Source organism: Mugil cephalus, chromosome 10, assembly GCF_022458985.1.
Source record: "Mugil cephalus isolate CIBA_MC_2020 chromosome 10, CIBA_Mcephalus_1.1, whole genome shotgun sequence".
Classification (NCBI taxonomy): domain Eukaryota; kingdom Metazoa; phylum Chordata; class Actinopteri; order Mugiliformes; family Mugilidae; genus Mugil; species Mugil cephalus.
The window spans coordinates 3,180,034-3,197,544 of record NC_061779.1 but is presented as its reverse complement, the minus strand read 5'-3'; the positions used below and the strand labels follow the sequence as shown (position 1 = coordinate 3,197,544).

The window sequence follows — 17,511 nt, the reverse complement described above, 5'->3', positions numbered from 1 at the left end:
AGGATGAACTATTTTACTGTGATGATGAGTAAATATTGTATAATAATCAAACACTAGTAGTAAAACAGGTTTGCATGACCCCGTGTTAGCACTGACTGATGATGTGGAAATCAAAAAACAATTAAATATTATCAAGATGAAATGTATAAACAGGAACAATTACAGTTGCATTTATCTTGACATATTTATTCATATTTATTCATATTTAAACTGCTATGTCTGTAACGTCAATAGCAGCACAACCAGCTACCGTAATAACTGTAGTCTGCGCGCAACATTTTTTTTTTCTCATTCATAAAAACTCTAAAATTGGGGACATTTTCTGGCACAGCTTTAGGGACTGACAGCACCTGTTTTGTTTTTTTTTGCCACAAGTCTTCTTGTTCTGCTGCTTCTTAATTTTTCAGACATAGTTTCACCGTGAGTGTCTAGAAGCACTACATTGAAAATGGCCCAGTGTAAAATCAGTGTCTCGCGGCGCAAATAAATCCATCTCATAACGATAAAAAATCCGAGTGTACCCCCCAGCCCTGGGAATGAGCATCTGCTTGGTGTTGTAGAGTAGACACTGTAGCCTGTAGCACACTATCTCTGTGGTTTCTCCTCTTCTTTTGGTTTTATCCTTGTTGGTTTTTTCGCTCCTCTTCTGTGCTAGTAGGTGGTTTGTCATACATTGTGGTGGGGTGTTGGGTGGCGTGGTTTAAAAGTATCAGAAATGTGTCAGGGAGGGAAACTACCATTAGAAATGTTAGAGAACATTTGAGCAGCACAGAGTGGAGCACAGTTAAACACAGAGGTGGTAGGTGTAGTAGGAAAAACACAGTAATCTCCTCCTAAAATAAATATTTAACTCAGCCTAAACAAACCTCACACTCGACACTTTAATATTTTAACTGGCGTTCGTCTCCATCCCAGAGGAATCTGTGGAGAGCGACGACGATGACAACATGTCGCTGGTGATGCGTCAGCGCGCCACCATCCCGTGGCGCTCCTGCGGCATCTACCTGTCCTCCGCCGGGCTCGTCCTCCTCTCGCTGCTCCTCCTGTCGCAGCTCCTCAAACACTCCCTCATGGTCGCCATCGACTACTGGCTGGCGCACTGGACGTCGCACGTCATCGCGGCCAAGATAGAGGCCACGGCTCATAACTGCTCCGTCCAGGTGAGAAGCTGGAAATTTTAGTTTTTTTTTTTTATTTTTCATTTGGAAAATTTGCTGTTTTTCTTCTTCCTCTGCGTTTAATGTCACTAGATGCATTTCCATTACACTTTTTTCACAAAATAAAAGCGATATTCCTGAAATTTCAATACAATTTTACTGCCTTTTGTGATAACTTCATCATAGCCTGAAAATGGTTTAGCTTAGATGTTTGCAGATTTCTGTCGAAACGTAGGTGTTTCCATTACCAGTTTTTTATCGGGATGTTTGTGTTTTGCGCTTTTCTAGGGGTGAAAGAACCACAGCAACTGATTCCCATCATGGGAGTCAACGCTCGTCACGGAATAAATCTAAACATATCTCAATGTGCTTAATAGAGCTGGAAAATCCTTCTTTCAAAGGCAGCTGGACTTTTTTAAGTTTTATTGAGTCTTCCCTTGCTTTTTTTTTTAGAAAACATTTAATTACAGTGTCCCTTGGCCTGGTGACACTTTTATTTTGAAGGGTCCATGAACCAAAATAGCATGGGAAACATGTTATTTGACAGTGAACTGTTTCTTTTTCCCTTTTTTTCTTTTTTTTGGATGATTCATTGAGGTTAAAATTGCCTTTTTTTATATATATTTTCTGAGACATAGACTAAGCGCCAGATCTACTGAGATCACAATTTGCATGTACTAATTTGCGCGCAATCAAGCAGTTTTGCATGTGGCCTGGAACTGCGGTTTGCAGGTGATTTACTGAGGCTGATTGCATAAATGACAGCAGGTGCAAACAGCCGTTGAGGCTGCGAGCACCAAATGACGTTTGGTGCCGTTACATGGAAGTTGGCAGCTGAAGAGGCAAATAAACACATTACATCTGAACATAATTATAAGACACGGCGCAGTGATGGACTGATGAATAGAAGAGGAGGCAATGTTGACGGAAAAAAGACAAATATTCCATGTTGTAGGCCGACTTTGCTTCCAGTTAACCTGCATTTTTGTTTATTTTCATTCAGTACATAAGTTAAGTGTAGCGGTGCAGTTTTCTATGAGCAAAATTACTTCTCTAAATTATTATATTTGCATTTTTCTCCACCCAGCACATTCAAATTGCGTGTAAAAGCCCCGTATTGCATATTCATTGAGGCAAACTTGCTGACTGGATATGGACACACACTATTTTGCACCTGTTAGTAAATCAATTTGTACATTTACATGTGAGCACAATGAGTTTGCACACATTTTAATACATGCAAACTTTTAGTAGATCTGGCCACTCTTCAGTCAATCATTAGGTGCAAACAAGCTCACGCAGAGAAAAGCAGAAAAACGAGGTTAAGTTACATAAGCGTTGCCTCTCCAATTCTCCAGTGAGTCTCACACACAGACGCTGCCAACTCCAGATGGAGCTTCAACCGACGCTCCCTGAAGCGATGGCAGCAGCTCCAGCTTATCTGCATATTTCAAGCGGCAGAAATGCGTCGTTCACGGGAGTCAAAACAGAAAAAAACGATCTCCCAAAAGACAGAGGAGTTAGTGCCGTAGGCGAAGGTGTTGATCTGATAAACCAAGTGTCTGAAAACGGCTATAAATAAAATTAAAATGGCCGCCTACAGTAAGTTATATTTCCTTAACCTGCTTTAAGCCTCTGGTTCAATGAAGCCTCTAAACATTCACACTCACACGAGCACAGAGATTAAAAAAAGCAGAGTCACTGTATAAATACAATGTAAATAAGGTAAAAGAGCTGCGTCATTCACACTCAGAGGTCACACCAGCTGTTGGCAGGTTATCTTGTTCCAGAACCAGTTTAAGTACAGCTGTTATCAGTGCGTGTGTGTGTGTGTGTGTGTGTGTGCATGTGTGTGCATGTGTGTGTGTTTGTTTCCGTCCTGTGAACTGAAATACCAGGTCACATTTCACAGAGTCAAACATGACTGGAGATGAGGGCGACCAAAAAAAGCACTTTGGAAAACAAACAGAGCGGTCATCTCCACCTTTCTCTTCTCACACAGACACACACAGACAGACACACACACACAGACACAGACACACACACACATAATGAAGATAAACTGTCGTCCATAACGTTTGGCTGAGCTTCAGCGTCTCTTTGCCAGATTTATCTAATCTACTCTGTCCTGTGGACTGATCCACTCAAGGAGTCCTGTTCTATCAAACCCACACTCAGACACACTCTGCTCTCTGGTAGCTCGGGCAGAGGTTTTTACAACTGCACCGATCAGGCGCAACATTATGACCACCTTCCTATTATTGTGCACGTCTCCCTTGTGCCTCCAAAAACAGTTGTGACTCATCGGATAATGGACACGGGCCATGGTTTGAGTTGCTCCTAAAGCGTTTTTGTGTGTGTGTGTCAATTAAAAATGTTGACTGGAAAAGCAAAAGTTAGATAAAATAGAACAGTAGGAACAGAAATAATGTGCAACGATCAGGCATAACATTATGACCATCAGAGGATCATCCCACAGATACTTGATCAGTTTTGGATCTAGTGAATTTTTGGAGGCCTGGTCAACTATTGGTGCTGTTTTTCTAGTTTTTCTAGTGTCATTGCTGTGGGGGTGTCTGGTCTGGTCTGGTCTAAGTGGGTGCTACATGTCTAAGTAACATCCACATGAATGAATACCAGGTCCAAACGTTTCCCAGCAGAACAATGAATTGTCACAAGATGGTTTATTTACTTCTCCGGTCAGTGGTCATAATGTTATGCCTGATCGGTGGCTGAAATCATCAATTATGTCTTATTCTTCTTTTAAATTTCTTGTTTTTAGCATCTATTACATGTATTGCTCTGTTTTACTTTAAAAGCATTTTTACCTAATATGCAAAAATAAATAGGTATTTTGTTCTGGGGTAAAGCAGCTTGTGTTAAACTAAACTCAAACTACCTAAAAACTACATCCTGGTTTTGCTGCACGTCTTCTGTTTTCTATCTTGCTTTCTTTATATGAACTGATCTGGTCGAGGTATGAATAAATACCAGGTCCAAACGTTTCCCAGCAGCACATTTAAATCGTCACAAGATGGTTTAAAATGTCACAATATTTAATTTCTGCTGTGAGTGTTTTTTTTGAATTAATCTGTTTTCCATGAATCCAACTCGAGTTTGTATTAGTTAATTACAAGAAGGGAAAAAAAAATAGTATCTGAGCTTCTTCTTCTTCTTCTTATGTTTCTTTAAATGTTGGCGGATCAGCTTTTTAAAGCTTCACTGGCTTCACTGTCACATCAGTCGGGGTAATGTTTAACCAGCCAGGGTTTAATTAAGCTTATAATTACAGTAAAAGCAAGCTGAGAGGCAGGACGCTCTTTCTCCAGCAAACACAAGTTAACGGTCACGCCTCTGAATCGCTTTCTCTCGACGTTGCAGAACTGCAGCTTCAGTCACTCGTGGTATCTGTCGGTGTTCAGCGTGCTCTGCTGCCTGGGCATCGTCCTCTGCTTGGCCACCTCGGTGGCTGTGGAGTGGACCGGCCTCAAAGTGGCCAAGGAGCTGCACCACAACCTGCTCAATAAGATCATACTGGCCCCCATGAGGTACGACGCTCCCTGGCGTCCGTGTTTGTGCAGAAACACATCATTTATGATAAACTGCATGTTTGTTGCTTCATTACTCAGGGCACCATCTGCTTTCCTCACACAAAGCCCATGAGGCGTCACTTAGCTTAGCACGCTCCCTGCACACTTACACACATTTACATTCACTGTATATACGCTCACGTATGCGGCTGAACAAACAGACCTGGACCAGCAGATTGCACAGTCTCAAGCAAATGTCTGTCGGCTTTGAATAAAATTATCTAAAAAAAAGATTTTTTATTTATTTTGTTTGCGTTCCTCTCTCCAGGCTCTTTGAGACGACTCCACTCGGCAGCATCCTCAACAGGTTTTCCACGGACACCAACACGATCGACCAGCACATCCCCACCACCCTGGAGTGCCTCTCCCGCTCCACCCTGCTGTGCTTCTCCGCCCTGGGCGTCATCTCCTACGTGACGCCCGTCTTCCTCTTCGCCCTCCTGCCGCTGGCCGTCGCCTGCTACTTCATCCAGAAGTACTTTCGCGTGGCCTCCAGGTGAGTCTGACCGCGTCCACAGCCGCCTCTGAGGACGCCAGAGTTATAATAAATCCACAATCTATACACAGAAGACGGACAAACCTGTATCTAGAGGCTACGCTTATTAAAGCTCATCTAGTGAAACCCAAGATATGTGTTTGTCCTGAACCCTCTCAGCTGATACTGTGTGAACTTTCTTGATATTTCCCTCCTCCGTCGTCTCCTCTGTCCTCTGGTTAGGGACCTGCAGCAGCTGGAGGACAGCACTCAGCTCCCTTTACTCTCCCACTTCTCTGAGACGGTTGAAGGTCTCACCACCATCAGAGCCCTCAGGTAATTACTAACATACTGTATTTTACAACTGTTTAATGGTAGCAGCAGTTATAGTGCACGTTAAATGTAACACAGTTCTAAATGTTCAAAATGTTATCACAGGTTATATCACGTATCTTATCGTATATAAGACGTGTTTAATAGGGAAGAGTTCGCTCCTCTGCTTCCATGAACACTGCTTTTGAAGCTCTGTGTGGCCGTCACCATGTTGACTGCACCTGTGACTCTCTGCTTATTCAGAAATGCTGAAGGAGGTGCAGCGTTGCCAGATTGGAAATGAAGAAAATATTGTACTGTCAGTTTTAAAATGATCATTTTTTGACCCAAACTATCATTTATAAGAAAACAACTTCACACACTAGGACAGTGCATTTAAAATCTATGCACACGGAACTGCAATGAGCCAAAGTGGAATAAACCCGGAGGCTCAGCCAGCAGCTTTATCCATTATCGAAAGGCAAACTACTGTATATTTGCCCTTTTATGTCGTATAAATATGATAATTATCGTGTATCTGGCAACACTGAAGAGGTAAACGTAGGCGAGGGTCTTTTAAGGACTTTTAGCTCGTCTACACTCTTAATCGTGTATAACTTTCAACCTTAATTCACTGTAAGCTATGGTGGCCCTGAAGGTCGAAACACAACGACATAACAGAAAACACAACATTTTGCAAAAACGAACGAGATTTCAGAATTACAGAAACACAACATTTTAGTAAACACAACGGGATTACAGAAAACACGACAACATTACAGAAAACACAACAATATTACAGAAAACACGACTTTACAGAAAACACGACATTACAGAAAACACAACAACATTACAGAATTAAAGAAAACACAACAATATTACAGAAAACACAACAATATTACAGAAAACACATTACAGAAAACATAACGTTTCAGAAAACACATTTCAGAAAACACAACATTCCAGAAAAAACAACAAGATTCGAGAAAACACGACATTACAGAAAACATGACTTTACAGAAATGTCATTGTGTTGTGCGCTTCGAGTGGCCATTTGAGGAACTGCAATTTGCCGCTGCCATCCAATGAAAATCTGCCAGATGTTTTTCATTTCAGTGAAGCTAATTGAATGAAAATCTCAGCCGATATATTGCTTTTCATTTCCTTATTCTTTTTTTAAAGTCAGTGAAATGTCTCATCTTGTGAATTGTCTCTTATCTTACAACCACGTTCTGCACAAACAAACGTCGTTTCGCTGTCACATTCACGCACTTAGAGCCAAAGAGACACATTTAAACTGTGTTATTCAGATCATTCACCTGCCTCCTGTCACTAACAAGCCTTCTGTTCAGTTCACGCTGACACTGAAGCAGGTGGACAGGTATTTAAACTCTGATATGATGACATATGACTGTGAGGTCCTTCTTGTTGGCAGGTATGAGCCCCGATTCAGACAGAGGTTGCTGCAGTACACAGACGCCAACAACATCGCCTCTCTGTTTCTCACAGCAGCCAACCGCTGGCTGGAGGTCCGCATGGTAATGCTCCGAGTCAGTCTTTAAAAAAATCACATCAGTTCCGCTCCACTGTTTGTCAGAAAGCTGGCTCACGTTTCCACTCGCTCTGCTGGGTAACTGCTCCCTCTGTTGGGATTCAGAAACACTGAATGTTTCGTCCTTTTTATCAAAGATGAGATGCAGCTTCAGGTTGTGTTTTGTGGAGCGACTGTATGTGCGAGCGTTTCATGTTTCAGTGCAGCAGTTGACAAGAACGTGACGCTGCACGGATGCAAAAAAAAGCAAAGAAAGCACGCGTCGTCTACCTGTGATAATGGATCTCTTTAAACGTCATTTACATGCTTTAATTATTCAGTGAGGCGTCATCTTCTTCTTGTGGCGTTGTTGACATTGTGTGTCTGTGCAGGAGTACATCGGAGCCTGTGTGGTGCTGGTGGCAGCTGTGGCCTCCATCACAAACTCTCTGTACAACCAGCTGTCCACCGGCCTGGTGGGGCTCGGCCTGACGTACGCACTCATGGTGAGAGCCCCGGGGTTTTATTGATTCACTCATTTATGGCTGGAGATTGTCTAGTTGTGTGGAGTTTACTTCAGAAAAGTGAGTGAGAGTTTCCAGCTACATGTAAGGCTTTATTACACTTTTTTTAAGTTCTGATCTACACTAAATATTAATCTGGAGAGAATTTGCAACACAAACACTTTGTTATTTAATTGTTTCTCGTTTAGTTAAAACACGTTGGGTGTGGCCTTAAAGCATTTGGATCTTCTTTCCTTTGCTGCAGCTGTAAAGAGATGCAGCTGTTTAATAAATAGATTGATAGATTGATTTTAAAATTGTTACATTATTACCATTAACGGACATAAGTGTCCTCTTCAAAAACGCCCTAAAAATAGCATATGTTAATATTATTTTCTACTTTTTTTTACTTAAATCTTTTAATCCACTTCAGTACTAATCATAAATAACAAAATACCAAAAGTTTGATTATTTTTTTTACTATTACTATTACTATTTTTTTTGAAACTTTTTTATATGCCAGTGTTTGTAATCAAACAATTTTCACAAAAAAAAGAAAAAACATAAAAATTTTAATATTTTCAATAATCTAAATTCAAAAGTGGATTTTTCTTGGGTGGATTATTAGAGCCTTGGACACGTCAATGATTTAGTAGCAACACTGATTTTGATTGATTTTTATTTATTTATTTTTTTTTGTATTTCCGTATTGCCAAAAATTGTTACGTTGTTACCATTAAGGGACAAAAGTGTCCTCTTCAAAAATACCCTAAAATTAGCATGTTTTTTTTTTTTTTTTTTGAAAATTTGTAATGCCATCATAAACACTGACACATTAAGGATTAAAAGTGAAAAAAAATAAATAAATAAAAATAAAAGAATCAAACTTTTGGTATTTGTGATTAGTACTGAAGTGAATTAAAAGATTTACGTAAAAAAAAATATTAACATATGCTGTTTTTGGGGCGTGTTTGAAGAGGACACTTTTGTCCCTTAATGGTAACAACCTAACAACTAAGGTTACACAGTGTAAAAATGGAGCTTTATGGGATTTGAGTTTGTAAATATCAAAATTTGAATAAAGTGCATATAATATTAGTTATAAAATAAAATAAAATACTTTTATTTTTTTGTTTTTTACTTTTTATGTTATTTAATTTCCCATCAGTGGTCTTAATATTGTGGCTGATGGTTGTATGTTACGATTAGATAATAAGATATTACAGAGGCATCAGAACACATTTCGTGTAGGAAAGGCCCTAATTAAACTAATTTAAAATCATTTATACTATTTTATAATAGATCAAACACATCATTTAACATAGTTTCATTTCTTTAGGGTAATTTTTCTCTTATCAGAAGTAAACCGTGCAGTAACATTTAATAGTAGTGTCTTAGTTATTGTATATCTGGGGTCTAATATTTGGTCTTTCACGGCCTAATTCAGGTCTAATTGTGAGAAGAGTTAGATTCACGATGCAATTACTTCTTAATGGGTAAGACTTCAAGGAGGCACTCTGAGTTAAAATGAAAGATCTCCTCCCCCTTCCTCCCCCATCCTCTCGTATCAGGTGTCCAACTACATGAACTGGATGGTGCGTAACCTGGCAGACATGGAGGTTCAGCTTGGCTCCGTCAAGAGGATTAACAGTTTGCTGAAAACTGAACCGGAGAACTACGAGGGACTGCTCAGTGAGTGTGGCGACACTTCCATCACACATTCACCACCAAGTCCCACAGAGAAATTACTTATTTTATTAGATAATTTAATGCAGGACACAGCAGGTTCATGGTGGTTTCCAAAAAAATACACATGATTTTACAATGTAAAACTTCAAGGTCATTTTCTCATTTTCTCTGTTTTGCAGGTATTTACAGAGGGGATTCAGAGCATGATTTATACAACATTTTACCTACACCTAAAAAACACCTAAAAACAGGGACTTTTTCTTTTTTTTTTAGACTGATGGCAGTATTTTTTGATTTATGGAGTGACAAAAACAGATATCCAAAATTCTGTCTGTAAATACCTGTAAATTCTAATAATACAAGAATTTTGAACCTCCCTTTAGCCATTATTCAGATTCTGTTCTGGAAATTAGTGCATATTTAGGTAGATAATAACTCCTCAAAAACTTTCCATTCACCTGAAGGGTCTCGTCTCAAACTCCTTATTCATCACTGTCATAATCCTGATGACAGATGCATCTATATACCTTAGTAATACAATTTACTCACAATTTACTTAATAATTCCTGCTAGTGTGGCAGATAAAGTCAGAATCAGATCCGAATCATAATTTGAATAAACTTTATTTATCCCCGATAGACAATTATTAGGACAAAGAAGCATGGATTAAATTAAAGAAAGACATTTTAATGTTGCACAATCGGTGCAGTGGTGATTCTCTAGTTCTTGAGAAGTGAAAATAAAGAAAATGAAACTCCTGTAACGTTTCTTGGCGTCTGTTCGTCAGCTGTGTCTCAGGTTCCTGACGGCTGGCCCCACCACGGGGAGATCAAGATCCAGAATCTGAGCGTCCGTTACGACACCACGCTGAAGCCCGTGCTCAAAAACGTCAACGCACACGTCAACCCTGGACAGAAGGTTAGCGAATGAAAAAAAAAGGACGTCTCAGTGTGTGTGTGAAACACAATGAACAGAAATCGATTATAGTTCCAATTAAAATGTTTCAGGTGGGGATCTGTGGCAGGACAGGCAGCGGAAAATCCTCCTTCTCCTTGGCTTTCTTCCGCATGGTCGACATGTTTGAAGGTAAAACACAACCTTTTATTCACCGTATTGTTGGACTTCTCTTAATCAACACATCTTAAAATACAGACAACCTTTCTTACGCATCTCTAAAAGCTTCTTCTCTGTCATCGTTTAAAAAAACAACTGAAAATGTGTGTCTTATCTTTTCTTCCTGATTTTGCAAACAACGTACTTCCATTCATTTTAATTTCCTCTAAATTCGTAGATTTGTACCTTATTTGTAGTTTAATGTTACTAGGGGAGGTATTTCATTAGTCTTTCCTGGCTTCCATTTCTCATTCACATCAATGAACCATTTCAATGTTTTCTGTCTTAAATGTGCAAATAAACAAATCACAAATAACCTCAACACGGAAAACAGAAACAGGACGCAGGGAAATGCTAGCAAAAGATTTTAAGATAAAGGCAAACACATGCAACTTCTGAAGAAAACTGTGTTTTCTTTCTTTCTTTCTTTCTTTCTTTCTTTCTTTCTTTCTTTCTTTCTTTCTTTCTTTCTTTTTCCCAGGGAGGATTGTGATCGACAACATTGACATCGCGAAGCTGCCCCTGCAGACCCTGAGGTCTCGGCTGTCCATCATCCTGCAGGACCCCATCCTGTTCAGCGGCACCATCCGGTAAAATAAGCTCCTCTGTCAACAGGAAGCTCAGCAGTTTACATTAATGACAGGGTGGGAAAGGCGGAAAATTTCCAGTAAGACGCACACACATCAAAGACGCTTATCTGAAAGTTGATCGTGCATAAAGAGGACGTTTAAAAAGCTTAGTCAGCACACGAGGACGAATTCAAGGAGGCTCTGAAGTTAAACATAAAATACGTTTTATTTTGTCATTTATTGAAACTTTCATGACTTAATCGTCTCAGCTGCAAATAAAGCTTGAAGACACTGGATGGATGGCAAAAATGCAAAGTTTAATTTTCTCAAATGTTATAAATTACTGCCTTAATATGAAATATCTTTGTTTTTTTAAGCGTTGAGAATATTAACCTGCAGAACCAATCATCCGTGGAGCTGATTATCTCTCGACCGTGGCTGTTTGTGTTTGTTCAGGTTCAACCTGGACCCAGAGATGAAGGCGACGGACGAGATGCTGTGGGAAGCGCTGGAGATTGCTCAGCTGAAGCCCGTCGTTAAATCTCTTCCAGGAGGCCTGGGTGAGCGAGCGCGCCTCTAATGCGTGTGTGTGTGTGCTGATGTTATCAAATGTTCAAACACGCGCAATCGTCGGCATTTATTTACCACACGCAGAAAGTAAAGCGCGTCTGCGCCGACCTGGACGTGAAATGATAATAATTCACTGGCTGTGGGCCGGTGTGCGATCGCTGCGTCTGCCAGCTGCTCCGGTGTCTCCGCGCACAGATCACGCCGCTGCATCAGATTACACGAGCTTTAATCTTTTACTCCGAGTGCGGCTTGTTTTATGTTCGTGGCTCCTCTGCCCTGGACGGGCTGGGGACTGGCAGTCACATCAGATACGAGCTGAGAGTCCTACTTCTGACCCACATACGTGACGTGAACGCTCGGTGCTCCGCTCTGCACCGACGTTTGTCCGATACCCGTCTCACCTGATGTGCTATTTCTGCTTCACGTGCTAAAACCAGCCTTCGCTTTGTGACTTTGACGAATGCGTGTGACATGTCGGCGCTTTCCTTTATCTTCCCTGGAGCCCGAGGTTCAGTCGGTTATTGATCTGCAAACCCAGGAGTTAAAGGATAATTAGGCTCCTTTTTTTAATTTGGTTAAGTAGCAGCACAGTGTTGATGCTGCATTTAAATAAAGCAGTTTACTGTATAGGTAGTGATGGGAGCCAGGGTGTGGGTATTAAAATAAATACTGGGATCAGCCACAACATTATGACCACTGGCAGGAGAAGGAAATAACATCTTGTGTTAATTCAGTGTTCTGCTGGGAAACTTTTGCACCTGGCATTCATTGGTGTCAATGTTACTTAGATATGTAGCACCCACCTAGACCAGACCAGACCAGACCAGACCACACCAGACTAGACCAGACTAGGCACCCTCACCCCATAGTAAGGTCTCCTGCAGGATGCAGCCTGACAAAAGTTCACACACACAAAAAAAGGTTTAGGAGCAACTCTGAGGAGTGAGGGCTTATTTTGAGACCTACTCAATATCAGGACGGTGGTTTTAATGTTGTGGCTGATAGGTGTATGAAAGAAATAACCGTTTGCTGCATGTGACCCCGGTAACCGCTCTTAAAGACTGTGACTTATTAAAACTTTTTTTTCATGACTTGGACCTCATTTAAAACACAAAAGGAATCAATAACATAACGACCTGTAAACCGGGAGTTAATGGCTAATTATTCTGAGTCACACACTGTCCATGTGATGTCTCACAACATCTCTTGTGTCCTCAGACGCCATGGTGACGGAGGGAGGAGAGAACTTCAGCCAGGGTCAGAGGCAGCTGTTCTGTCTGGCCAGAGCCTTCGTCAGGAAGAGCAGCATCCTCATCATGGACGAGGCCACGGCCTCCATCGACATGGCAACGGTCAGTGTTTAGCTAACGTGAGACAGGACGAGGTGAAGCCAGGTTCACGGGTGGGTTTCCTCCTGTTGGCATGGCAACAAGGAACAAAAAGGGAAAAGCAGAGATGATGATGGAGGGATTCATAAACAGACCTGTTTGCTTCATAGGTCCAGTTTATTTCTGTTACTCTGAACTAATATTAAGCTGCTGAGACCCTGTGTCCTCGTACACGTTAAGTTTTAGGTTTGTTACAGCTTCATTTAAACTTTCTTCCTCTTCACTAGATGCTAGTTGGTGTAAAAACATGACAGCGGATTCATTGTACAGCCGATCACGTAACAAAGGTGGACAACGTTCAAAACCTCATCAAAGTTTACAGTTTAAACTTATTTATTTATGCTTATTTACTTTTCTAGTTTAATATTACAGGCAGATTCTATCAATAGAAACAAGCTATAACTTTACTAATTAGCAGGTACTTGAGTGAGGACGTTGGGATTTAATTATTTGTAGTTCTGCTTTTGCACAACAGTGTTCAAAGATGAAAATGAACAGTTTTATATTTAGTTATATATTATAATATTAAGTGAATTAATCGTTGTACTAATCCCAAATAAAGAGTATAAATTCATACCAAAGAAAAAGCTCAGGTCTCAGGAGGTTAAGCAGAAATATAAGCTGCTACTGGAAAAGAATATCAAATGTATTTTTTTTTTTTTTTTGAGGGAAGGAGGGAGTAGAGATCAGGTTAGGGTCATGAAATGCATCTGAGGATGAAAAGAAAAGACTCAGGAGGGCGGATGCATGACGCTTAAAGAGAAAACCTGAATCTGAGCAGAAACACAGAGGGCGGTCAGAGCCTGGGGGGGCGTCAGCCCTGCTTCTTATTTAAGAGCCTCACTTGAATGATCAGGTCACAAAGAGCGCCGGTTACAAATGACTGAGTGGGCACGGAACCGACCGACTTCCCCGGAGGAAACAGAGTCGAGCTTTTAATCAGGGACTAGATACGGAACGAGGGCACTGAGGGTTTGAGAGCCGAGCTCCACTCCAGAAAAGGAGCATCTGGGACGTGATGGATGTCAACAGAATGAAATGTGCTTCGATTCAAGGTGGAAATTGTTCAAACCAACCTCCTCTCGCTCTGCTCCCCCACAGGAGAGCATCCTGCAGAAAGTGGTGATGACTTCTTTCGCTGACCGGACAGTAGTTACTATAGCAGTGAGTATCTGACCTTCCACTGTACCGCAGCACACATGGCATTTACAGCCCCCACCGCCCGTAAGAATGCTTCCCCTTTGTCCTGCATGGTTGGTGAACTGATTCAAAGCTGCAGGTGCATCACTTGCACTAAAAATTAAAACAAAAAAAGGTGACACAAAAATCTAGAAGAAGTGAATGTCTGACTAAATCTTCATTATGAAGTAGGTCACACGTGAACCAGAAACCCAGAGACTTGAAAATGCTGCAGTGACCTCTGGCATTTACTGTGGACGACCTCACATTTGATCTCTAACTGTAATAAAACATTTTAATGTGAATCAGTGACAGGTCAAACAGAGTCTGTCTGATTTAGAGGAAGATCTCTCTGGTGTCTTCGCTGCAGTAACGACTTTCTTTCCTCCTCCGCCGCGCAGCATCGCGTCCACACCATCCTGAATGCCGACCTGGTGATTGTGATGAAGCGGGGGATCATCCTGGAGTACGACACGCCCCAGGCCCTGCTGGACAAGGAGGACAGCGTCTTCGCCTCCTTCGTGCGCGCGGACAAGTAGCACAAGAAGACGGAGCGAAGGGGAAGCGCTGAAGGAAGACATTCAAAGTGCAATTGTACCATGGAGTATATTCATTTTTATTTTTTAATCATGTTGTATTATATTTGTACATAAAAAAAATGTTAATTCTTTGTTAATAAAAACAGAAATGATCATGACGTGTGTCGAGGGCCATTCAGGGGGAAAAGGATGAAAGTGTTTTGTTGCTGTGTATTTGTGTGTGAGAGGCAGAGCTCAGTACAAAACAGATGAGTCATGACATGAGTGCAGGTTTTAAATGACCCGGAGCTGAGCAGACGAATACATGATACTGTCCAGATAATCTTCACATGCTCATGGGTGTCAGGAATGATAGAAGGTGCCCGCAAAGTTAAGTGGCTGCCAGAGGAGCAGCTTTATAAAGAGGAAAGGGTCGAGCAGAGCAGCTGGACCTTTTTTTTAAAATATAATTTAAGTTCCTTTCTGTTTATGTGTTGAGTTTGCAGCAATCGTCCCGAGGATGATTTACTGTCGAGTGACCTATATTTAAGCTGTTACACATTTAGAGTATGAGCTGTCAGTGGCATTAAGGCTGCACAACTGAATTTTTTTTTTTTTTTTTTTTTTTGCGCACTGGGTCCTCGACCCAGTCCTGCGTGCTCAGTGAAAATCACAGGAAGCGCCACAGAGATGGTGGAGGGAGGGACTCCTTCTCCTCCTCGCAACGTCTCACGTTACCGAGCTATAGCGAAGTAGCGAAGTCAGCGCCCGAGCCAACTGCGCCATATGAGCCTGCCTCCTCACCCAAATGTGACAAAACTCCGCTCAGGGACCCGCTCACGCTCACGCTCTCGCATCAACGTTTTACATCTTTTTACATTTCCTTTACGCATGAGAGCGCGGCGAATGCGCCCCAACGCCCGGTGGATATTGGGTCAATTCACAATGGAACCGGGCGGCTTGACGCGACCGTGCCGGGCGTGTTGGTGCTGTGAGTGACGGCGGCAGCTGCGGACCTGGAAGAAGAATCTTCTCATGGGACCTCGCGGCTGTGAAGCGCCTGATCTGGAGGCAACGTGAGGAGCGCGCATACCTCCAGAAAACGGAGGGCGGCAAGACTCTCCCCTCTGCGCCCGACAGCTGCCGAGGAGCTGACACCGGTCAGTGCCGATTGATGAGAAAAAGGCACCGGGAGAGACTTTATCCTTCAGTCGGCCACGGACAGTACCTTCAAAGCCACGGGGCTGTGGGTACGTAGTATGGGAGCGCTATGTTGTCCAGGAAGGGAATCATTCCTGAGGATTTCTTGCTGACGCGTTTGGCTGAGGATGTCCAGCATCCAAAGTTCAAAGCGAAGCCGCGCAAGGCTCGGTTCGTCGCCAAGAACGGCGCCTGCAATGTGGCGCATACGAACATCCGAGAGCAGGGCCGGTTCTTGCAGGACGTGTTCACCACTCTGGTGGATCTGAAATGGCTCCACACGCTCATCATTTTCACCATGTCCTTCTTGTGCAGCTGGCTCCTTTTCGGGATGATCTGGTGGCTGGTTGCCTTCGCCCACGGCGACTTGGACCAGAGCGACGACGACTTTGTCCCGTGCGTAACGGACATTCACTCCTTCTCCTCCGCGTTCCTCTTCTCCATAGAGGTCCAGGTGACCATCGGTTTCGGGGGCCGGATGATCACGGAGGAGTGCGTCTCGGCCATCATCATATTGATCGTGCAGAACATCGTCGGTCTGGTCATCAACGCCATCATGCTCGGCTGCATCTTCATGAAAACCGCGCAGGCCAACCGGCGCGCAGAGACGCTGATTTTCAGCAAACACGCCGTCATCTCGGTGCGAAACAACAAGCTGTGCTTCATGATCCGCATCGGAGACCTGAGGAAGAGCATGATCATCAGCGCCACCGTGCGGATGCAGGTGGTGAGGAGAACCACCACCGAGGAGGGCGAAGTGGTTCCTTTGGACCAAATCGACATCCAGATGGACAACCCGGTGGGCACCAACGGCGTCTTCCTGGTGTCTCCTCTCATCATCTGCCACGTGATCGACAAGGCCAGTCCACTGTACGAGCTGTCAGCATCCGATCTGCAGCACGACGACGTTGAGGTGGTCGTGGTGTTGGAGGGGGTGGTGGAGACAACCGGCATCACCACGCAGGCCAGGACCTCGTACGTGTCGGAGGAGATCCTGTGGGGGCAGCGCTTCGTGCCAACAATATCGGAGGAGGACGGCTTGTACGCCGTGGACTACTCGAAGTTTGGAAACACCGTGAAGGTGCCGACGCCGTGCTGCAGCGCCAAGAAGCTGGATGAGATAGGTGGCATGGCTCGGTTTAAGCTGAACGAGGGCGCCACCTTGCGGTCGTCTGTGAGGAGGCGGCGGGGCACGACGGTGGTGCGCAGATCCAAACTGCAGAGTCAGTGAATCCAAGAGTCTGCCAGCAGCATTTTATATGAGATTTAAGTGATCCAGCGTGAGGGTTATCACACGAAGAATAATCAACAACCCACATCACTTTATGCAACACACGTTTTGTTTGTTTTTTAAACTCAGGGTCAGTGTTAAAAATGTACACAAACAGAATGAACTGATGGTGAAATGAGTCCTGATTCCAGAATGCATCCTTCTCTCTCTCTTTTTTTATTTTATTTTATTTATGAGTGACTGCATGTATCTAAAACTAATAAATGAGAATGCTTGATGGGAAGTGTGTGTGTTGTGGATGTAAAGGCCCAAATCTCCCTGTGTAATTTAAAGGGATAAACCAAGCACTAGCTACTGTATTTCCACTAAATTGTGGGGATGTACAAGGCTGATATTATTTGAGATTTTCCACCGAGTCTTCATTCCTGACTGTGCAGCAAAATAAATCCTGAAGAGATGAAATTTAGAAAAAAAAGGTCAAAAATC

General features: G+C 42.7%; 2 protein-coding genes across 5 annotated transcripts in view; both read left to right on the top strand.

Moving 5' to 3' along the window:
• abcc8 (ATP-binding cassette, sub-family C (CFTR/MRP), member 8) overlaps positions 1-14,770 on the top strand; it is a 58,176-nt gene extending 43,406 nt beyond the window's left edge. For all 4 annotated transcript variants that reach the window (XM_047596332.1, XM_047596334.1, XM_047596333.1 and 1 more), the window contains 14 exons: positions 916-1,160; positions 4,539-4,705; positions 5,016-5,243; positions 5,466-5,558; positions 6,970-7,072; positions 7,458-7,571; positions 9,140-9,260; positions 10,045-10,175; positions 10,265-10,343; positions 10,852-10,960; positions 11,396-11,499; positions 12,728-12,861; positions 13,999-14,061; positions 14,478-14,770. In XM_047596332.1, the coding sequence (XP_047452288.1) occupies positions 916-1,160; positions 4,539-4,705; positions 5,016-5,243; positions 5,466-5,558; positions 6,970-7,072; positions 7,458-7,571; positions 9,140-9,260; positions 10,045-10,175; positions 10,265-10,343; positions 10,852-10,960; positions 11,396-11,499; positions 12,728-12,861; positions 13,999-14,061; positions 14,478-14,615 (1,829 nt within the window). In that variant the 3' untranslated portion in view covers positions 14,616-14,770. The remainder of the gene's footprint in view (positions 1-915; positions 1,161-4,538; positions 4,706-5,015; positions 5,244-5,465; positions 5,559-6,969; positions 7,073-7,457; positions 7,572-9,139; positions 9,261-10,044; positions 10,176-10,264; positions 10,344-10,851; positions 10,961-11,395; positions 11,500-12,727; positions 12,862-13,998; positions 14,062-14,477) is intronic.
• A 139-nt stretch (positions 14,771-14,909) lies between these two features.
• Positions 14,910-17,306, top strand: kcnj11 (potassium inwardly rectifying channel subfamily J member 11). Its single transcript, XM_047596336.1, has one exon. The coding sequence runs from the start codon at positions 15,865-15,867 to the stop codon at positions 17,023-17,025; it is 1,161 nt and encodes a 386-aa protein (XP_047452292.1). The 5' UTR covers positions 14,910-15,864; the 3' UTR covers positions 17,026-17,306.
• Positions 17,307-17,511: the final 205 nt, after the last annotated feature.